Source organism: Pseudophryne corroboree, chromosome 2, assembly GCF_028390025.1.
Source record: "Pseudophryne corroboree isolate aPseCor3 chromosome 2, aPseCor3.hap2, whole genome shotgun sequence".
NCBI classification, from domain to species: domain Eukaryota; kingdom Metazoa; phylum Chordata; class Amphibia; order Anura; family Myobatrachidae; genus Pseudophryne; species Pseudophryne corroboree.
In genome coordinates this window covers 578851034-578875319 of record NC_086445.1, presented here as the reverse complement: position 1 = coordinate 578875319, position 24286 = coordinate 578851034, and the positions used below count along the sequence as shown (strand labels likewise).

General features: G+C 43.8%; 1 protein-coding gene and 1 long non-coding RNA gene across 4 annotated transcripts in view; one reads left to right on the top strand and one right to left on the bottom strand.

Moving 5' to 3' along the window:
* Positions 1-24286, top strand: part of LOC135036804 (uncharacterized) — a 255806-nt gene that overhangs the window by 158847 nt on the left and 72673 nt on the right. The window lies entirely within an intron of this gene.
* COL8A2 (collagen type VIII alpha 2 chain) overlaps positions 11073-24286 on the bottom strand; it is a 379634-nt gene continuing 366420 nt past the window's right edge. For all 3 annotated transcript variants that reach the window (XM_063954478.1, XM_063954479.1, XM_063954482.1), the window contains one exon: positions 11073-16247. In XM_063954478.1, the coding sequence (XP_063810548.1) occupies positions 14326-16247 (1922 nt within the window). In that variant the 3' untranslated portion in view covers positions 11073-14325. The remainder of the gene's footprint in view (positions 16248-24286) is intronic.

Here is a 24286-nt window from a genome sequence, read left to right as displayed (position 1 = left end):
ATTCGCACAGCCGATCGCAAGGAGATTGACAGGAAGAGGACGTTTGTGGGTGTCAACTGACCATTTTCTGGGAGTGCTTGGAAAAACGCAGGCGTGTCGAAGCGTTTGCAGGGCGGGTGTCTGACGTCAATTCCAGACAAGAACAGGCTGAAGTTTTTGCAAGTGTAAGTTCTGAGCCACTCAGAAACTGCACAAAACTTTTTTGTACCGCTCGGCTGCACATGCGTTCGCACACTTGCAAAGCAAACATACAAGCCCCAATAGGCGGCGACTATCTGTTCGCAGCGCTCAAAAAATAGTTAGCGAGCGATCAACTCAGAATGTGGTTTCATGAGTATGGTGTGGAAGAACTTGACTGGCCTGCACAGAGCCCGAACCTCACCCCCATCGAGCACCTTTGGAATGAACTGGAATGGAGATTGTGAGCTAGGCCTTCAGTACTTGTCCAACATCAGTACCTGAACTCATAAATGCTCTACAGAATGAATGGGCACAAATTCCTTCAGAAACACTCCAAAATCTTGTGGAAAGCTTTCAAAGAAGAGTGGAAGCTGTTATAACTGCAAAAGGGGGGACCAACGACATATTAAAGTATATGTATTTGAATACAATGTCATTACAGTTCCTGTTGGTGTAATGGTCAGGCGTGAATACTTTTATCCATATAGTAGATAGATAGATAGATAGATAGACAGACTGTATATATGAATTTCTGGTGAATGGGTATATCCTTTAGGAACACTGGGGTATATGTATTAACCTGGAGACGGCATAAGGAAGTGATAAACCAGTGATAAATGCAAGGTGATAATCACACCAGCCAATCAGCTCCCATATGTAAATTAACAGTTAGGAGCTGATTGGCTGGTGCATTATCACTTTGCACTTAACACTGCTTTATCACTGGTTTATCACTTCCTTATGCCTTCCCCAGGTTAATACATCTACCCCATTATTTGAAACATCTATTCACGGAGATCCAGGAGGGAAAAGGAGACTCAATTACAGCAAAAAACATTGGACTCATTATATTGACTTCAGTATATAAATTGGAAGACAAAGATTAATATTGCGCCACTTGTGATGTACACAGATATGTTGAGATACTAGATTTTTGGCAATTTTTTAGACACTCCCCTCTCTATTTAATGGGGCGTCAAGCTGGTTCCTTCAAATAAATGCAGGGATGGTGATTCCCTGACTAAGATTTATAGAAAATGGGGTGGATGAAGGATATAGCGACTCTAGGTGTCAATATAATAAGTGTATATTTGCCAAATGTAAATAAAACAAATATTTTATTAATGAAGTTTAAAATTTTACAGAGAATAATAAAGTATCAGTAAAATAATTAAAAGAACATTCTAAAAAATGGGAAGCTACACCTACCTCAATTAGATAAGGAAAAATCTTATACTTGCTCTTACTTACTTTTAAATATTCATTTAAGTGCTTTTAGTTCATTTGTGTGTTTTATTATTGTCCCATTTTTTAGAATGTTCTTTTAATTATTTTACTGATACTTTATTATTCTCTGTAAAATTTTAAACTTCATTAATAAAATATTTGTTTTATTTACATTTGGCAAATATACACTTATTATATTGACACCTAGAGTCGCTATATCCTTCATCCACCCCATTTTCAGTATATAAATATCTAACTATATTTAGCACCCTCTGATTCTGTTTTGAAGTATTCCAGTGGTTTTGGGGGGTGGTTGTGGGTGGGCACCGTCAGGGGTGGTGGGTGGTCCTGTGGCGTTTACAGAGTGTGTGTTTTTTGGTGTGTCTGGTGTGGGCACACCCCCCCCCCTGGACCCAGGGGTCCGTGTGCACCGCATACATTGCACCCATTATAGAAACGGGTGTGGTTCGTTTTATCGACAGTATCTAGGTCGACAATGTTTAGGTCGACCACTATAGGTCGACAGTCACTATGTCGACATGGATGGAAGGTCGACAGGGTTTCTAGGTCGACAAGTGCTAGGTCGACAGGTCTAAAGGTCGACATGAGGAATTATTAATTTTTTTGGTGTCGTTTTCTTCGTAGAGTGACCGGGATCCCAAATTAGTGCACCGCGTCCCCTCGCATGGCTCGCTTCGCTCGCCATGCTTCGGGCATCGTGCCTTCGCTTCACTCGGCACACTTTACCGTTCCAATCGTAGTCCACGTGGATCGTTAAGTATGAAAAAATCCCCCCAAAAAATGTGAAAAATTTATGTCGACCTTTAGACCTGTCGACCTAGCACATGTCGACCTAGAAACCCTGTCGACCTTCCATCCGTGTCGACCTAGTGACTGTCGACCTATAGTGGTCGACCTAAACATTGTCGACCTAGACACTGTCGATCTTCAGACCGGATCCCTATAGAAACACCTATGGCTTGCATTGAGGATGGTTAGGTGGGGTGGAGGAGCAGTTTCTGGATGAGGTAATGAGTGCAAAGCCACTTCCAAGCTGGCAGTAATTCTCCAGTGACACTTCATGGCAGCCCTGTAATAATGCCTACTGAGCATTACAGAAGTCGGAAGATCAAGCGTGCGAAGTAGGAGCAGAGGGGGAAGTGCACATCACAGTTGGGTCTCTGATCTTTTACCCTTCTAACACTGGGCCTAATTCAGATCTGATCATAGCAGCAAATTTGTTAGCTAATGGGCAAAACCATGTGCACTGCAGGGGGGGCAAATATAACTTGTGCAGAGTTAGATTTGGGTGTGGTGTGTTCAAACTGAAATCTAAATTGCAGTGTAAAAATAAAGCAGCCAGTATTTACCCTGCACAGAAACAATATAACCCACCCAAATCTAACTCTCTCTGCACATGTTATATATGTTCATCCTACAGTGCACATGGTTTTGCCCATTAGCTAACAAATTTCCTCCTGCGATTAGATCTGAATTAGGCCCACTGATCAGTGGGGGTAATTCCAAGTTGATCGCAGCAGGATTTTTGTTAGCAATTGGGCAAAACCATGTGCACTGCAGGGGAGGCAGATATAACGTGTAGAGAGAGTTAGATTTGGGTGGGGTGTGTTCAATCTGCAATCTAATTTGCAGTGTAAAAATAAAGCAGCCAGTATTTACCCTGCACAGAAACAAAATAACCCACCCAAATCTTACTCTCTCTACACATGTTATATCTGCCTCACCTGCAGTGCACATGGTTTTGCCCAATTGCTATCAAAAATCCTGCTGCGATCAACTTGGAATTACCCCCCGTGTTCTAACACTCCACCTTACTGCTGTCCTCTTTCTAATACTAAGCAGCTACTTTCACTTGCCTAACACTGACTTCTCACTTCTATCCCTTATTTGTGTGATGCCCTGGGGTGGTGTGGCTGGGGTGGTTTGGGGGTGCCCTGCGCCCAAGAGATGAAGCCCTATAATGTTAGGGACCTGTCCGATGAGGTCACTGTAAAGAAGGTGGGCAGGCTCATATATTGGCCAATATACACCAAGAACCTCGGATATGATGGTTATTATAATTTTAATGGTTGTATGGTGCAACTGCGCTCTTGTTCCTATATTGTAGCCCTGTAATAATGCCTACCGAACATCACAGAAGTTGGAAGATCAAGCGTGCAAAGTAGGAGCAGAGGGGAAAGTGCACATCGCAGTTGGGTCTGTGACCACAATGGAGGTGTAGCCAGACAATTCTTTGTTCATACAAGCGATGAGGAAACCAATGAGTAGGAACATTGCAACATTAAAAATGCGTTAATATCAAAATAACATGCGATAATGACAGTAGTGCATCCACCCCCTCAGTTTCATTTGTTATACAGTATGTCCTACATATTTATTTTATTATTTCAGTATCCACTTTGAGGGGTACTACAGTTGTGTCCTCATACACTCTGGCTTCAATCGGTCCAAAACAGCCCCAGGTCCTGGGCAGTGGCGTAACTACTGCCAATGCAGCCCTCACGGTGGCTTGGGGGCGAGGGGCTGCGGGGGCGCCACCACTGATGTAGCGCAGATTGACATGCGGATGAGCGTCTGCATGTCAATCAGCTGTCTCCTCTCCCTCCTTCCCTCCGCTGCTGTGTTGGAGGGACACAGAGGGCACAGTGCGCGCCTCTCCTGTGTCCCTCCTGGGTCTCCGGCGGGTATAATAAATGAAGTGCCATTCGTGAGCTCTGATTGGCTCACGAACCGGCACTTCCTTTAACAGACCCGCTGGAGACCCAGGAGGGACACAGGAGAGGCGCGCGCTGTGCCCTCCGTGTCCCTCCATCAAAAAACAGCGGGGGAGCGGGCGCACTGAGGGGGCATATGTGGCACTGGGGGGGTAAATGTGTACCTGGCACATGGCGGGGGGCTATGTTTGGCACTGGGGGCATGTGAGTACCTGGCACTGTGGGGGAATATCTGGCACTGGGGGCATTTGTGGCACTGGGGGAGTATATGTGTACCTGGCACATGGGGGGCTATATTTTGCACTGGGGGCATGTGAGTACCTGGCACTGTGGGGGAATATCTGGCACTGGGGGGCATATGTGGCACTGAGGGGGTATATGTGTACCTGGCACATGGGGGGGGGCTATATTTGGCACTGGCGGCATGTGAGTACCTGGCACTGTGGGGGAATATCTGGCACTGGGGACATATGTGGCATGGGGAGCACAGCCCTAGCAACAAGCACTACCCCCTAGCAACGAGCATGACACCCAGTGCATGAAACCCATGGCAACGAGCATGACACCCTGAGCACGAAAACCCCTGGCACCGTGCATGGAACCAAGAGCATGAAACCCCTGGCAACGAGCAGGTAATTTAAAAGTAATTAGAAGCCTTACTGTAGGACTTAATGTGTAATGGGCATTATGGTGTGTGGCATAATGTATCACAGACATTGCGGTGTGTGTCATAATGTGTCAGGCATTACAGTGTGTGGCATACTATATCACGGGCATTGTGGTATATGGTATAATGTCTCAGGGTCATTGCAGTGTGTGGCATAATGTATCACGAACATTGCGGTGTGTGTCAATGTGTCAGGCATTACGGTGTGTTGTATACTATATCACGGGCATTGTGGTATGTGGTATAATGTCTCAGGGTCATTGCGGTGTGTGTCATAATGTGTCAGGCATTACGGTGTGTGGCATACTATATCACGGGCATTGTGGTATGTGGTATAATGTCTCAGGGGCATTACAATGTGGCATAATGTATAACGGGCATTGCGGTATGTGGCATAGGGTATAACGGGCATTGCGGTATGTGTCACAGGCATTACGGTGTGTGGTATACTATATCAGTGGCATTGTGGTATGTGATATAATGTCTCAGGGTCATTGCATTGTGCGGCATAATTTATCACGGACATTGCGGTGTGTGTTATAATGTGTCAGGCATTACGGTGTGTTGCATACTATATCACGGGCATTGTGGTATGTGGTATAATGTCTCAGGGTTATTGCGGTGTGTGTCATAATGTGTCACAGACATTGTATGTGCTATAATGTATCAGGGGCATTGCAGTGTGTAGCATAATGTATAACAGGCATTGCGATTCCTGTCACAATGTGTCACAGGCATTACGGTGTGTGGCATAATGTGCTGGGGCATTACGGTGTGTGCATATTGTGTCATGTGCATTATTGTTTGTGGCATAATGTCTAAGGGCCATTGCAGTATGTGGCATAATGTATACTGGGCATTACTATAAGGAGGAAAAATGACAAATAATGTAAGGGGCATGAATCAGGATTATTTTTCTTTCCTGTGGTGGCTAACGTCTGGGCGTGCAGGTTGCAAAACTGGGGTATAAGGTAGTCTATTCCTGCAATGCCACGCCTCTTTATGCAAAGCCACGCCCATTTCAATGAGGCCAACCCCCCCCTTTTTATGCGGCGCGCGCATGTTTGTCCCTTTACTAGTGCCAATTATGTGGGATGGGGGATGGGGGGGGGCGCCGAATAATTTTTTGCCTTGGGGGAGAAAAATTTCTAGTTACACCACTGGTCCTGGGCAACTCGGCCATGCCATATTATGAACTCAAAATGTGCATTTTATTCACACAAATAAAATAAATGTTAGCAACAAATCTACTTTGCAGATGGCACTGATCAATGTGATGTGCAACATTGTACATCTGTGTGCGAATGAGTCTGAATCTGTATACAAACAAGTGCTATGATGTAGGGGCCACAGCATTTTCCCATGCCAAGTTCCCTTGTGCTTCTTCTGCTTTGTACATATTTAAAACTAAGGGGTTGATGTATCAAGCAGTGCAAACAGTGGATAAGTGGACCATAGCAAACAAACAGCTTATACCTATCATTTTATAGGATGTACTTGATAAATGTGACTTCAATGCTGATTGGTTGCTATGGGCAACTTCTCCCCTGGTCCACTCCTCAAATCTTTTCACTGCTTGATACACGAACCCCTAACTCTTGTACAGTAAAGCCACAGCCCAGCGTCTATAGCTCACTTTGAGTGGCGTTTCGCTCTGCATGAGATACAAATAAGATGCACAATATAAATAAAAAGTCACTACGCTACACCACTCAGAGCGGCTCAGTCATGCCGTATGACGTATTGAGTCTATGTGTATGAGGACACAGCTGTACTACGAAATGCTGCAAGTATTGTTAGAAGCATATTTCAAGGAACATATAAATGGATAGAAATAGAAAGCCCCATGGGGACAGCTCTACCTAATTAACTACTGGAGGAATAAAAGATTAAAAAAAATGGACAACATGGACCTTACTTGCTGCATCAACACATCAATGGTGGTGCATGGCTGCATGCTGGTTTTGAGAACTGCCCATGGAACATCAATTTGCAGCTATATTTGTGGGACAATATGTTTGTGACTGGAAATGCTTGTGGTTCAAAGAGTTGAAACATCACATTAATATCCAACCTTCTACCACTTTAGGATGACTTCCTTTATTAATTTCAAATGTTCAGTTTTTCTCCTACAAGACTACCACTACATTACCTAACATCTCAAATTAACCATGAACTTGGGGAACATCGAGACTGTCTTTATTGCATAGACCAATTTTGGATGCTTGAATGTCTTTATTTATGTTGGCCAAAATGCATTTACAAATGCACAGCCCATTTAGAGTGTGCCTGGTGAGGGGAGAACAGTACGCACTGCTTTTCATGGAGCACCCCCATAAATACGCATTCTCAACCCTATGTGAAGGAGATCGCTACCATCAGTCCTGTGTCATGCCAACAGTAAAGCATCCTGAGACCATTCATGTGTGCCGTTGCTTCTCAGTCAAGGGAGTTGGCTCACTCACAATTTTGCCTAAGAACACAGCCATGAATAAAGAATGGTACCAAAACATACTCCAAGAGCAACTTCTACCAACCATCCAAGAACAGTTTGGTGACGAACAATGCCTTTTCCAGCATGATGGAGCACCTTGCCATAAGGCAAAAGTGATAATTAAGTGGCTCGGAGAATAAAACATTTAAATTTTGGGTCCAAGGCCAGGAAACTCCCCAGACCTTAATCCCATTGAGAACGTGTGGTCAATCCTCAAGAGGCGGGTGGCCAAACAAAAACCCACAAATTCTGACAAACTCCAAGCATTGATTAGTCAAGAATGGGCGGCCATCAGTCAGTATGTGGCCCAGAAGTTTATTGACAGCATGCCAGGGCGAATTGCAGAGGTCTTGAAAAAGAAGGGTCAACACTGTAAATATTGCATCTTTGCATAAACTTAATGTAATTGTCAATAAAAGCCTTTGACACTTATGAAATGCTTGTCATTTTACTTCAGTATACCATAGTAACATCTGATAAAAAGGTCTATAAACACTGAAGCAGCAAACTTTGTGAAAACCAATACTTATGGCATTCTCAATTTTTGGCCTCAGCTGTGAGTTAAGAAAATAAAAATATACTGCAACACTGCTTGACCAAAGCAGATTTGCAGCAAGAAGTTCTTGGACATTGCAAGGCATTTCCAAAAAGAAAATGTTCAATCCTCACTTTTGTAACTAATAAGTTGCCTATTTTTTGTATAGGACACTACCAAATGATCCAGAGGGCTTGGGGACAGAATCGTGGGCTATGCAAAATTGTCCAGAAGAGAAAATCGACCTTTTTAAAGATGGATCTTTTGCACCAACAGTACTATAGGGATGGTACAAGTATGCACTAAGGATGATGATGATGGCTATCACACCAAGCATTCGTATAGGGGCATTCTGGATGCAGAGATGCGTACAACTCTGCATATAGATGTGTCTTTATACATGAGGGCCGCAGGTCCTGTGCGAAATGGATACACTCAGCGTCTTTTGTGCGTCATAATTGTGACATAAGAAAACAAATGGGAGTGACAAAACTACATTGTTAGATTACACTGATCAATGTGACATGTGACAGTTGTACATCTGCATGCCAATGAGTCTGAATCTGTATACGAAGTGCTACGATGCCACGGCTTTTCTCCACGCAAAGTTTAGTTGTGCTTCATCACTTTGTAATTTAAATCTAAATCCAGTGCACTTAAAGTTGCAGCCCAGCATCTGTACTACACTCTGAAAGGTGTTTGCTGCTTCTTTGATGCAAATAAGATGCAAAATGTACAGAGGAAGTTGCTACACTACACCAATTGGAGCGGCTCAGTGGCGCCTCGTGCTGTATGGTGTATTGAGTGCATGGTGCCTGATTTCTCCGATTGCCCTTCCAAAGTGATGACACAAATACATGTCATCAAGTCTTGACCACGCATTAGTTTCCAGCTTCTCCTGGAAGCTGTTAGAAAAAGGAGGCAAGAATAATAGATGTATTATTATCCAGGGCTAGATTAGAAAGGTTCAAATATAATATACCATGCAGTAAGACATATTTAAATCCAACTTCATTTTTATTTATTCAGGAAGCAATAAGGTTCAGCATATGTTGAAAATAAGATTGCTTAAGATCTAGGGCCTAATTCAGACCTGATCGCAGAAGTAAATTTGTACTCTGATGGCCAAAACCATGTGCCCTGCAGGGGGTGGGGTGAGGGGGGGGAGGGGAGGGGCAGATTTAACATGTGCAGAAAGAGTTAGCTTTGGGTGGGTGGGGTGTGTTCAAACTGCATCGTCCGGTGCTGCATAATGGAGTACAGTGACATTTACTAACTGAAACTCAGGATCTATGGGGGTAATTCAGAGTTGATCGCAGCAGTAAATTTGTTAGCAGCTGGACAAAACCATGTGCACTGCAGGGGGGCAGATATATCATGTGCAGAGACAGTTAGATTTGGGTGTGGTGTGTTCAATCTGAAATCTAAATTGCAATGTAAAAATAAAGCAGCCCGTATTTACCCTGCACAGAAAAAATATAACCCACCCAACTCTAACTCTCTCTGCACATGTTATATCTGCCACACCTGCACTGCACATGGGGGGGTGATTCAGACCTGATCGTAGATGTGCTAAATTTAGCACTGCGATCAGCTTTCCTGGCATGCAGGGGGGAAGCCCAGCACAGGGCTAGTCCGCCCCGCATATCAGGCCCTACCCCACCGCACAAGTACAAAAGCATCATACAGCAGCGATGCTTTTGTATTGAAAAGTAGCCCCCAGCCAGCAAAGCTCCTGCGCACTGGCAGGGAGCTACTCGTCGCTGCCCAGGTCTCAGCGGGTGCATGTGACATCACGCAGCCGCCGCAACCTGCCCCCCAACGGTCCGGGCACGCCTGCGTTGCCCAGACCGCGCCCCCTTAACGGCAGCCAAATGCCACCGGTCCGCCCCCTCCTGCCCAGCGACTGCCTCTGCCTGTCAATCAGGCAGAGGCGTTTGCAGGGCTAAGAAAGCTGTTGGCTGTCTGGCATGTGCCGGCGCACTGCGGTGCCGGTGCATGCGCAGTTCAGACCTGATCGCTGCTGTGCGAAAATGCACAGCAGTGAGCAGGTCTGAATTAGGCCCACGGTTTGCACATTAGAGAACAAATTTGCTGCCATCAGGTCTGAATTAGGCCCTTAGTTAGTTTGATAGAATGGTCCCATGTTCTGTGATGGGTCGGGTCTCAGTGTTTGTGAGTTTATTAACTTTTTTTTGTGGCCAAAAACTCTAGTGACTGTAATTAATTATCCTGGTGCCCAATGATAATGGACGTGGCAAGCCTGTTTGCATTTAGATCTGTTTCCTGACTAGACTATCAGTCCTCTAAACAAGGAATTCATTTTTCCCCTTGTTTGCTATATTGTTTTCTTATTGTGACTACTGGTGAGGGGCTTTTCTTACATTAATCCATGCAGTCATACATACAATGCACTCTTACACACTGAGAACACTTACACTTATGGAGGTTGAAACAATTTCTCTGAGCTAACAGCTGCCTAAATCTTTCACGCACACCTCATTCCTACAAATGAAACCGCAGACAGGACAGAGTTCAGATGTTTTATTGGGAAACTGTCTCTATGTTATCCAGTCAGCAAAAACATAGGCAGTCAGCCCCAGCTGGGCAGGAACCCTCCCTTCCTCCCCATCACCCACCCAGTGAAAATCCTGTTTCAGTCACCCACAAACAGCCCAAATAGTCTGCAGGACAGGGTCCAACCCTCAGCAGAGCACCATCTATGACGCTGTGTCAGACAAAAGGTTCTAGAGTTCTGATGAGCTGCTCTTTAAATTGCATCTCAGCCTATCACTTTAATTGCTTTTCATATAAAGATTCAAATTAAAGATTCAAAAGAACCTGAACAAGTATCACTTCTTGTTTGGAATAGATTCAAGTAATATATCTGTCTTTTGATTAATAATAGTTGATTATTTATTACACGGCATACTAAATTCTTACAAGGGTCAGTATAGTGCAGTTTTGATGAAAATGTTATTAGTCTGCATATCATAAAATAGTTTAGGCCTCGTTTACAAAGAAGAAGAGGTAGATTGCAAAATCTCCTTTAGGCATACTTGCCTACCTGACCCTCTCCATGAGGGAGAAAATGCTCTGTTCCTGGACTTTCCTGGTAATGTATGATTGCCATCACCTGTGGTGAAACACCTTTCTTATCAATTAACTAGCTCACCACAGGTGATGGCAATCATACATTACCAGGAAAGTCCAGGAACAGAGCATTTTCTCCATCATGGAGAGGGTCAGGTAGGCAAGTATGCCTTTAGGGGGTGATGCACTGTAATTTGCACAATTTCATTTAGATTTCTGTTTTTGTGGAACTTGGTGGTGATATTTATGGATGAGCATAATTTAGCATTATCTAATAGAAACAGTTGCTATGGAATTGCTATGTACACAGCCCATAGACTCTGCAGCTGCTGGGGCCCTAGGACGGAGCCTAGTTGCCTGATGGATAGTGCTGCTTTGGCAGGTGGTCAATTTTTTTGTTGCTTGCTCAGTCTCATGATTAATTAAGTCATAAATTAGACTTAATGGAGCAATATTAATGAAAGAAAGGGATAGTATTTTAAAGTTGGGCTTTTACACCTATCCCTACACTTTTGCAGTGCTTGCCTCTCCAGTATTTTCTGTCCGAACACCTAGGCTTATATCTAGTTTGCAGAGACGTCTCCTAACAGCGAGTGCAGATGTGCAGCCTTACATGTACAGAGCCAATGCAGCTCCACAAAGGCAAGGCATTTTGTGTTGTGCGTCGAGTGCTCATTGTAAATGAGGTCCTCTGGTTTGCAGGTGAATTGTTATAACACTGCTTTGTGCAATAAAGCTTTCTTGTTCAACACCAACCTTTTACTGCTACTCATTGAGAAATAAGGCAAGCTGACAATTGCAGCTAAACAAAATGTGGAAAGCCATCTGTGGTATTTGAAGGGATAAAGTAAAACAATTACAGTATGCTCAGATCATTATTCCACCTTGATTTACTTTGGAATCAATGTATAAAATGCAGGATTATTTAAGCACCTTGCTCTGAACTAGTAAGAGTTATGAGTTAGAATAATGAACAATCTTGGCAATCAGTTAATTCAATATACTTCATGTAGCACAAATTCTGTACATTGTTTGAAGGAACATTTTGAACACTGTACATATGACCCGTGAACATTAAACCTCTTCTCTGAAGTTAACCCTGGTCACCCGGCATGTTCACAGCCTGTAGTGTAGGAAGTCATTGTTGGATGCGCAATAACAAAACCCTTTACGCCAAATTTTGTTACGATTCAAGCATTACAAATTACAATACAAAATGCATTGATATTAGCATGACCAAACAGGAATGGGATTTTTCTAAACCAAAGTTGCTGTTTTAAAGTAATATTGCACTATATGAATATATAACATTGGTAAGTAGGCATAGCACCATTGACAACAATTGATAATAAAATAAAAAGATTACAATTAACAGTATTTTATTTTTAAAAAAGGCACTGAATGGTGAAGGGAAACATTAAAAGAACCCTCCCTACCAACGCAAAAATAAAAATAAAAAATTGTCATAATTTTTTAAAAACACAGCAATATCTAAAAAAATTACTTGAAACAGCTAAAAAATATCTCTGGCTAATAGATGAGGATGCATTGTATCACATGGTTTCCCCATGCTGTAGACTAGACTTTATCCTTTGCATTGCAGCTAGTCATCAGTTGAATTATAAATACAAAAAAACACACAACTATTCATCAAAGGCAGTGAGAGGGGGGATTTGTGTGTGTGTGTGTGTGTGTGTGTGTGTGTGTGTGTGTGTGTGTGTGTGGGGTTGGGGGTTGTGGGGGGGACTACAGTATGTGCCCTATATAATATATGGCTATACAGATGGACTTATCTAACAGCACGAAGCTGTTTAAGACAATAGGCCAGGTACCATGAACCAAAGTCAGTGTATTAACTATACAGATATGGATTACACTTGGTTACTTACATAGCCTATTGTCAATAATAAGATACACTAAACTAATGATAGAAGATATCTGTGTGTGTATAAGTGCCAGTTATTATCAGACACCTCACAATTCACTCTGTCTATTATAACTGGTTTCTGAAGCAAAATACATTCCTAGGTAGACACATTAACTGAACCGCTGCTCTCCAGCTAAAGTACCCTAGCTGAATACTGCATACAGTATGTGTTGTTAGATGAAATTGCAATGAATTGGTTTTAAAATTTGACGCAGAATAAAGAATGATTTACTCAGTCTGGACTTTAAAGGCAATGACTTGAGCTAATTAACTCTTGCAACTTGCATCCACTAAACTAGGCCAGGTATCCTCAGCTCTAATAATATGGCCCTATTAAAGAGAAAGCCTTTATGACATCACCCAAATCACTGACCTGCTCTTCTATTTACTTCAGTTGTAGAACTGAGTATGTCTCTATACCTTTCCACAATTTGTTTTATTTCCATGTGATTCTGTTTGCCCCAATTGCACATTAAATAGTTCTGAAAAATGACTTACTGTATTTCCTTAACGAATTGAATCTATATGCATTAATGTTGACTCTTTTTTAACAAAACATACATAGTAACATAGTAACATAGTATCTGAGGTTGAAAAAAGACAACTGTCCATCGAGTTCAACCTATTTGTGGTCTCCTACGCATGATGATTTGACTAAAATTTCTCACTTTCAGATAACTGTAACCTTGAATTATCAATGTTGCAACTTTTGCTACATTATTTTAAATATATATGTAATTTATATATAGGAAAAGACGCAGGACAGCGTGCATAAATTAATAAAGTTTTCTAAAGGCAGGAAACTCATTTAACACCATGTACAAATGAGTTGGCATCAGTGCTTAACTCCTAGTAACTTGCTTGTATTGGTTGTTTTTGACTGTTGCTTTTCATTTTTACACATTTTACTATGCCTTACAAATAATCCATATAGCTAGAACACCATACGAAAACAAAATGTCATGAAAAGTATAGCTACTTTTCTTGATAGATTGTCAAATAATTTGAAACCATTACTGATCTGGGTAGACCATCCTTGCTACACTAAATGTAGGTGCAGTGTTATTATAGCTAAAATACTAGGCAACATATGTAGCAGGTACAGATAAATACCCCCAAAAAGAAACAAACACAAAAAATCCATGTAGTCTGTTGGTCCCAGTAAGGCCTAAGCTTGGCATAGTCATCTTGACACAAGCCTGCATGTTTGTTCTGTGTTAAAAGTCACTAGATAATAATGTGACCTTTATTTTTTGAAAACGTCAATGAGAAAATCAACTTTGAAAAGTCTTATTTTATCATGAACTTTTAAAAAAAGTTTTCATCTCTTCACTCATCTCTTCTTCCCAGTGAATATATATTTATATATATATATATACTGTAGATCATTTTTTTCTTTTGTTTTTCATGTCATTTTTTTTTTAAAGATAGTTTATGCCTAGTGGTGCAAATTGTATTGCATGTAGATTATGTGGGACAAATGAGGAAGCCAGAGAAAGAAGAATGAATGTACTCTGTAGAATATAATCCATTTGCTTGGTCTGATGGCATCTGGACCCAAACTTGGTCATTTTCCTTAAGTTCTAGTACTGCACTTCCAGAGGCTTGGTCCATATACCCTTTCTTGTATTCATCATAGGTGTAGGTAGCAGGTACATTGTTTTTGTATAGAGCAACCCATATGTTGGTGCCTTTGATGTGAACATGGTAAGCAAAGTAATAGATTCCAGGCACGGAACAAGTAAATATCCCAGTAAGAGGATTATAACCATTGTGGCCATTGTACAAAGTCCGGTCAAATTTGATGGGCATGCCAGATGGAGGAAATGGTGTAGTTAGTATGGCAGTGAATGCTGGGGCTATTTTGGCTGACAGTTCTCCAGTGCCATATTGAGGCTTTCCAGGCTTGTCATTCCCTACACTACCTCCTTCGACACCTCCTTCAGGCAAGTGTAGACCAGCAATTGTTCCATCGTTATAGATACCTGGTGAACCTGGTGGTCCAGGTTGACCTGGTGGGCCAGGCTGACCATTTAAACCAGGTGGGCCAGGAACTCCTGGTGGTCCTAAAGGGCCAATGGGACCTATTACACCTTTAATACTGTTGCCAGGAAGTCCAGGGATACCCTTGTCCCCCTTTAACCCTGGCAATCCCTGTGGACCAATAGGACCAGAAGACCCTTGCAATCCAGGAATGCCAGCTGGGCCTCTTGGGCCAGGTTGCCCTGGAAAACCTCCTTCTCCTTTTGTTCCTGGGCTACCTCCTTGACCTGGCAAACCTGGAAGACCCATAAGCCCTCCATCTCCTTTTGGCCCAGTTGGCCCTTGAAGTCCCTGAGAACCTGGAAGACCCCTTTCACCTGGGAATCCTGGTTTACCTACAAAACCATTTTGGCCCTGATTCCCTGGACTCCCTGGTGCACCCAGTGGCCCACTGGGTCCTATGTCACCTTTTAAACCAGGCAAACCATTTTTTCCTGGTAAACCCATTGACCCAGGAAGTCCTGGAGGCCCAATAATACCTTGTGGCCCTTGTTCACCAGGTTCACCATCTAAACCTGGCTCTCCTATCTCCCCTATTCCTCCTGGTATTCCATTAGGACCTCTATCCCCTTTCAAACCAGGCAGACCTGGTTTTCCATAACCTGGTGACCCCTGCAGCCCTGGCAAACCTCGTATTCCTGGTTCCCCTTTAGGACCTAGTGGCCCTTGTAATCCTGGTAATCCATCTAAACCTGGTTTACCAATCCCATCAAACCCTGATTTTCCCGGGGGGCCCTGTGGCCCTGGTTGACCACCTATACCAGGTGCCCCAGGTGGACCTACATCTCCTGTGTCTCCTGGGGCTCCAGGTAATCCAGCAAGACCAGGATTTCCATTCCCAGGTAGACCAGGTGGTCCCATGGGTCCTGGTGGACCTCCAGATCCACGAGTGCCCGGCAATCCAGGTTTACCAAGACCAGATTCTCCTTTAATACCTTTCTCTCCACGAGGTCCTGGCTCACCTTTCTGACCAGGTTCACCCCTTATACCTGGCTGCCCAGGAGCACCTTGAACACCTGGTTTTCCATTAGAAGAGATTCCTGAAGGCCCAGGGATACCTGCAGAGCCAGGCATCCCACGGGGTCCTTGTTCACCCCTAATTCCAGGCTCCCCTTTTGTACCAGGTAATCCCTTGAGTCCACCTTTGCCAGGCATTCCTGGTAAACCTGGTTTTCCAATGCCAGAGAAGCCAGGAGGACCGACAGGGCCTGGCTGTCCTTGTAATCCGGGTTTTCCCACACCTGGTTTCCCAGGGGGTCCTGAAGGTCCTGGTGGTCCCCTTGGACCAGGTTGTCCTGCTGGTCCAGGTTCTCCTTTAAGGTCCATTGGAAGAATTGGAGGCATATCTGTAACAATAAGAAGACTGTGAATGAGTACTGGATATGTAATTTTTTTTTATAGTGACATAAATACTATTTATTACACATTGAATATTTGTCCACATATATTAATAGGTAATTGTAAGCAAGTATAGTGAAGTTTAAACTCTTTCTATTACAAAACACCATCAAAAGCGCAACACAAAACTTTGCATAGTTGCTGCCTCTGGCCAAGCATTCATACTGAAAGTCATTTTTTAAAATCCATATAGGCCATATGTGCTAAGCATTTTTAAATATTTTAAAATTATAACTATGTATCACCTCTCTGACTTATTATCCAGTTTTTCCACTAATATAACTACTTTACTGTTATCCACAAAACAGGTATAGTAAGCATATTGTAAATGTAATGAATAGTAAATTATTTTATTTATATGGCACCATAAGCAGGTCCGGTTCTAGACCTTGTGGTAACCAGGGCAAAAGTTTACTTCTTTTTTTTAATCGAGGCGTGGCTTTGTGGGAAAGTGGCATGGTGACAGAATAGTACCAATTCACATTACACTGCACAGTAGTGTTTGTCAGTCACATTGCACCACACAGTAGTATCCCTTATACACATTATGCCATGTTAGAACCCCTTACACACATTGCACCAGCTACAGCTTCTTAAACACATTGCACCAGGTAGAGCCTATTAAACACATTGCGATAGAAAGCCCCTTATACACAATGCACCACGTAGTACCTTAAACACACTGCACCAGGCTGAGCCTCTTATACACATTGCGCCAGGTAGCCCCTTATACACACTGCACCAGGTAGAGCCTCTTATACACACTGCGCCAGGTGTCGCCTTATTAAATATTGCACAAGGTCACCCCTTATACACATTGCGCCAGGTAGCCCCTTATACACATTGCACCAGGTAGCCCCTTATACACATTGCACCAGGAAGGCACTAATACATTTTGCACCAGGTAGTCCCTTATACACACTGCACCAGGCAAAGCCTCTCTCTATGAGGGGAATTCAAATGTTTGAAAAGTTGGTTGGGTGTCTGTTTTTTCCTATTAGATAGGAAAAAACAGACACCCAACTGACTTTTCAGACAATTGAATTCCCCCAATATATATATATATATATATATATAGAGAGAGAGAGAGAGAGAGAAAGAGAGAGAGTGTTGTGTACTTTTGTGTACACTTTGAATGGCACTTTGAACCACTTGTTGCAATCTATAAATAAAGGACACAAAGCTGGTCGTGTTAAATGGCTCTCTGTGGCCACATCCGTATGCTAATCTGAAGAATGACATTGCTTGCTGTAATTCAGTAAATTGGGGGGTGACAGAAGCACCCAGCTTTATCAATATTAATGGCCTGTTAGCATTTAGCTTTATCAGTGCTACTGAAGTGCTCCATTTTTTGGAGTAGATCCATATTTAGGAATAATAATGTGTTAGTGGAGGCTTTTGGTGCATGAGGGAGAAGTGGGTCTGGTGTACACTGTAATGATTAATTTAATTGCTATGTGCATCCCGTAGCTCTGCTCCAACTCCTACAGGCACTCTCCCAGGGGCCGCAAAGAGACAAATAAGACAAGCAGTGGCGTAAGTTCGCCCCAGTTGCCCGGAGGCAAGATAAATATTGGTGCCCCCCCTATTTCCTATATCAAGATAAGTGTGTGTGTGTGTGTGTGTGTGTGTGTGTGTGTGTGTGTGTGTGTGTGTGTAACAGCAGACACTTTACTGATGGAGCTATTTGCTCCTGTAGAGGAAGCATGAGAATGCTAACTATATGAAGTTACGTGTAATTGTCAGAGAAGTATCTTCATATAGTTAAAATTCTCATATTTCCTATACAGGCGCAAACAGCTTCATCAGTAAGGTGTCTGCTTCCAGTGTAATAGGTTATGGGTTCTAATCCTGGGTATGACACTTGTAAAATGTGTATAATAAAGAGGGTGTGACATGTAAGATGCAGGGACCAGTGAGGAAGTCGGCCACTGAAAAGATAGCGGCAGCTATCAATTAACTTAATTCACTGGTGTCACAGAATGGGAGGAGAGGTGCCCCCCTTCAGAGCAGGAGCCCGGCGGCAGATGACTCCGTTGCCTCCCAGAGTTTTGCCTCTGAAGACAAGTATTTATTAGAAGCCCTTAACCTTAGTCAACAGTTTGGGATCATGTCAGTCCTGTTTAGCTCCACTTATCCTGGGCACCCAGAGTCTAACACAGTGCAGGTATTCATCAGTGACCTTCGCGACAGTAAGGGTCACTGATTCCTTGTCAGAATCCTTTTATATAACAAATGGCACTAGAAAATGATTTCTCCCCTACTATTTGTAATATGTTTGGAGACGTTGACGAGGGCCATCAGACTAATCCCAAATATTTCTGGGATCCTTACAGCTGGGCAGGAACACAAATTAGCACTATTTGCAGATGACTTGTTGGCCTTGATTACAGATACGGTTGTTTTGCTTCCCAACCTGTTATGAGTTCAAAGATTTTGGATGATAATAAAACTTCAAATTAATTATTCCAAGTCTAATGCCATCAGCCTGACAGCTCCTGCTCACATACTGGCCAGATTGAAACATGCATTTCCATTCACCTGGCACCCTAACCAGCTAACTAATCTGGGAGTTCAGATCACTAATGATCTCTTCCAATTGCTTTTATCAAACTTTATCTCCCTGTTGCAGGTAATTCGCACCAAATATAGCAAATGGAGCTCAAAACATTTATCATTTAACATTTAGGCAGGATGAACGTAGTAAAAACGAATTCCTTGTCCAAAATTGAACATTTGCTACAAACCCTCCTTATCCACATCCTTCCATTGTGGTTTCAGGTCATACAGCGAACAGTTAGGGAACTCCAACACTATGTGTGTGAAACCCCTAGAGCCTTTAAGAGTGTCTTCTGCCAATAACAGCCCCACACAACATACACACCGGTACTTAGGGGGCCACTTGAGCTTTATTCTCTAGCAGTAGGGGCTCACTCAACAGGCTGGAGACCACAAGGTGATTAACCTGGAGTGTAGCAGCTGTCAATGCAAGGTTTAGTTGCAGACAAACTGGATACAGGATGCCTTGGCAAAGCTGGGATTAATAACAAACAGACTTTGGCTAGGTTATGCAGACACGGCTGGTGCAACTGAAGACTGCAAGACTTGCTAAAAAACAGATACACAGCAAAGCAGAAGTTAATTGCAGGTTGGGTTAGCATGATATGCTGGCTGAAGACTTCTGAACTAAGAGTGTGCAGACTTCACAAAAGGCCAAAGGTAACTGAAGTAATGGTGTGTAAGTTGTAGGAAACTTAGCACCTTCTAGAAGATAATAGCTAGAATCGGCTTGGTTGCCATGGGCAACATCTTCACTTCTATAAACCAGCACCTAAGTAAATATACCACCTAGGGTTGGCCTATGGCTACTGGCTGTGAAAGTAGCGATGCTGGTTCCACGTCTTCTCTATGTACATGATCACACCATGAAAATGGCCATGACATGTCTGCATATTTGCCACCACTTCCACGTTAACTCCCCCAAACAATACCTCAACATATAAAATGTCACTGCGAGTGCAATCGCAAAGCTACCTTGGCATGTGCACAGTGCAATCGTGGCACATGCGCAGTCTGCTGATAATCACTCCATTATGAAAACATCATTATTGTGCACAAACGTGAATTAGGCCCTATGTAACTTACTTATTGAAAACCTCTTCCCTACTCTTCCCTCTTTTACATTAGCTTGGGAAAGAGATTGTTAAGGTGTGCTATCTGGGTTCACTCTTTACAAAGTATTATCTCGCTGTTACCCCTAGTTTATTGCACAAACTGTATCCAGGGGCCTCTGATAAGTGTTGGAGATGTAAAATGGCTTCTGGAAGCTTTTTACATAATAGCAGTGATTGCCTGAATCACTCCCCCTTCTGGACATTTGTCTTGAAGGATTCAGAGCTAATCTTAGGTGAGGATGTCCTGGGATTTGGCTTTTAAATTTTACCCCTGCCTCAACCAAACCGTATAAAAGGGAGGGGAGGACTCAAGAGGCTCCACTTTTGAGGTTTGGACTTTTTTTTTATTTTTCTGCATGTTAAGATCTAGTGGAAACTTCAGATACTTCTTCAGGTCATATGCACTTTAATGTATGGGGTACTAAAAAATATTTCCCTGCAGTTTCTGCAGAACCTCTTAAAAATGATGTTGATGAGCTGTTCCAGGGAGTTGAAATAGATAAGAATATTGTCCTGAAATACTACCACAAATTGACCAAGGAACTCTCTTAGGACATCTTCTGAGGTATTAGTCCAAATTGCATAACTAAGTAGTCATAATGAAATGACCTATGTAAGTACTGAATGCAATATTCCATTCATCTCTTTCATGGAAGCATATTAAGTTGTAAGCTTCCTGCAAATCAATTTTTGGGGACTATGGGGGTCATTCTGAGTTGATCGTAGCTGTGCTAAATTTAGCACAGCTACGATCATTCCCATTGACATGTGGGGGGATGCCCAGCACAGAGCTAGTCCACCCCACATGTCAGTGCCGCCCCCCCCCCCCCCCCCAGAAGTGTAAAGGCATCGCACAGCGGCGATGCCTTTGCACTTCAAGAGTAGCTCCCGGCCAGCGCAGCTTTAGTGTGCTGGCCGGGAGCTACTCGTCGCTCCCCAGCCCGCAGCAGCTACGTGTGACGTCACGCAGCCGCCGCGGCCCGCCCCCCAATGGTCCAGCCACGCCTGCGTTGGCTCGACAGCGACCCCTAAATGGCAGCTTAACACCGCCGTCCAATCCCCTCCCGCCCAGCGACCGCCTCTGCCTCAGAGGCGATTGCTAGGCAACGACCGCTGGCATGCGCCGGCGAAATGCGCAGTTCTGACTCGATCACTGCGCTGCGAGAAACTGCAGCGCGATCGGGTCAGAATGACCCCCTATAACTACTCTTTTACGCGGGTCAAATAACTCTGTAATCAGAAGCAATGGATGTTGGTTCTTAACGCAATTTTAGTTAACCCTATGGAAACAATACAAGGTTAGAGACCACGATCATTCTTGCCTACAAAGAACAGTCCTACTCCTAATGGTGATTTGGAGGGTCTAATAAATCCTTTCTCCACAATTTCTTGATTACATTCTTCTACTGTTAGGAATACCAGAGGAGATATGGAAAACATTCTTCCTTTGGGTTACTTTGCTACAGAATGAGATCTATAGCACAGTCATAAGGTCTATGAGGAGGCAAACAATCCACTGATTTCTTACAATACATCTTGGTATGATTCAGGTATTTTCAAAGCTAGTTCAGGAAGAGGCATACAGGGATATACTACTCAGTGCCGTAACTAGGCATTTTAGCGCTGTGTGCTAGAAACGACAGTGGCGCCCCCCCATGTAAGACAGGGGCAGTGCGCGCCATAGGCGCGCGAAAAATTTAGAGGGGCGTGGTCACAAAATAATAGCAATTCATACTACGGTGCACAGTAGTCTACATTATTCAAATTACGCTGCACAGTAGCGCCACTACACCAGGTAGAGCCCCTTTTATACATTACAGCAGACAGCGTCCCCCTTTTGACACATTACAGCAGACAGTCCCCCTTTTTACACATTACAGCAGACAGCGTCCCCGTTTATACACATTACGGCAGACGGTGTCCCCCTTTATACACATTGCGGCAGCCAGGCCCCCTTTTTACACATTACGGGAGCCAGTCCCCCTTTTTACACATTGCGGCAGCCAGGCCCCCTTTTTACACATTACGGCAGACAGTCCCCCTTTTTACACATTGCGGCAGCCAGTCCCCATTTTTACGCATTGCAGCAGCCAGTCCCCCTTTTTACACAATGCGGCAGCCAGTCCCCCTTTTTACACAATGCGGCAGCCAGGACCCCTTTTTACTAGAGATGAGCGCCTGAAATTTTTCGGGTTTTGTGTTTTGGTTTTGGGTTCGGTTCCGCGGCCGTGTTTTGGGTTCGAACGCGTTTTGGCAAAACCTCACCGAATTTTTTTTGTCGGATTCGGGTGTGTTTTGGATTCGGGTGTTTTTTTCAAAAAACACTAAAAAACAGCTTAAATCATAGAATTTGGGGGTCATTTTGATCCCAAAGTATTATTAACCTCAAAAACCATAATTTACACTCATTTTCAGTCTATTCTGAATACCTCACACCTCACAATATTATTTTTAGTCCTAAAATTTGCACCGAGGTCGCTGTGTGAGTAAGATAAGCGACCCTAGTGGCCGACACAAACACCGGGCCCATCTAGGAGTGGCACTGCAGTGTCACGCAGGATGTCCCTTCCAAAAAACCCTCCCCAAACAGCACATGACGCAAAGAAAAAAAGAGGCGCAATGAGGTAGCTGTGTGAGTAAGATTAGCGACCCTAGTGGCCGACACAAACACCGGGCCCATCTAGGAGTGGCACTGCAGTGTCACGCAGGATGGCCCTTCCAAAAAACCCTCCCCAAACAGCACATGACGCAAAGAAAAAAAGAGGCGCAATGAGGTAGCTGTGTGAGTAAGATTAGCGACCCTAGTGGCCGACACAAACACCGGGCCCATCTAGGAGTGGCACTGCAGTGTCACGCAGGATGTCCCTTCCAAAAAACCCTCCCCAAACAGCACATGACGCAAAGAAAAAAAGAGGCGCAATGAGGTAGCTGACTGTGTGAGTAAGATTAGCGACCCTAGTGGCCGACACAAACACCGGGCCCATTTAGGAGTGGCACTGCAGTGTCACGCAGGATGTCCCTTCCAAAAAACCCTCCCCAATCAGCACATGATGCAAAGAAAAAGAAAAGAAAAAAGAGGTGCAAGATGGAATTGTCCTTGGGCCCTCCCACCCACCCTTATGTTGTATAAACAAAACAGGACATGCACACTTTAACCAACCCATCATTTCAGTGACAGGGTCTGCCACACGACTGTGACTGATATGACGGGTTGGTTTGGACCCCCCCAAAAAAGAAGCAATTAATCTCTCCTTGCACAAACTGGCTCTACAGAGGCAAGATGTCCACCTCATCATCACCCTCCGATATATCACCGTGTACATCCCCCTCCTCACAGATTATCAATTCGTCCCCACTGGAATCCACCATCTCAGCTCCCTGTGTACTTTGTGGAGGCAATTGCTGCTGGTCAATGTCTCCGCGGAGGAATTGATTATAATTCATTTTAATGAACATCATCTTCTCCACATTTTCTGGATGTAACCTCGTACGCCGATTGCTGACAAGGTGAGCGGCGGCACTAAACACTCTTTCGGAGTACACACTTGTGGGAGGGCAACTTAGGTAGAATAAAGCCAGTTTGTGCAAGGGCCTCCAAATTGCCTCTTTTTCCTGCCAGTATAAGTACGGACTGTGTGACGTGCCTACTTGGATGCGGTCACTCATATAATCCTCCACCATTCTATCAATGTTGAGAGAATCATATGCAGTGACAGTAGACGACATGTCCGTAATCGTTGTCAGGTCCTTCAGTCCGGACCAGATGTCAGCATCAGCAGTCGCTCCAGACTGCCCTGCATCACCGCCAGCGGGTGGGCTCGGAATTCTGAGCCTTTTCCTCGCACCCCCAGTTGCGGGAGAATGTGAAGGAGGAGATGTTGACAGGTCGCGTTCCGCTTGACTTGACAATTTTGTCACCAGCAGGTCTTTCAACCCCAGCAGACTTGTGTCTGCCGGAAAGAGAGATCCAAGGTAGGCTTTAAATCTAGGATCGAGCACGGTGGCCAAAATGTAGTGCTCTGATTTCAACAGATTGACCACCCGTGAATCCTTGTTAAGCGAATTAAGGGCTCCATCCACAAGTCCCACATGCCTAGCGGAATCGCTCCGTGTTAGCTCCTCCTTCAATGTCTCCAGCTTCTTCTGCTAAAGCCTGATGAGGGGAATGACCTGACTCAGGCTGGCAGTGTCTGAACTGACTTCACGTGTGGCAAGTTCAAAGGGCATCAGAACCTTGCACAACGTTGAAATCATTCTCCACTGCGCCTGAGACAGGTGCATTCCACCTACTATATCGTGCTCAATTGTATAGG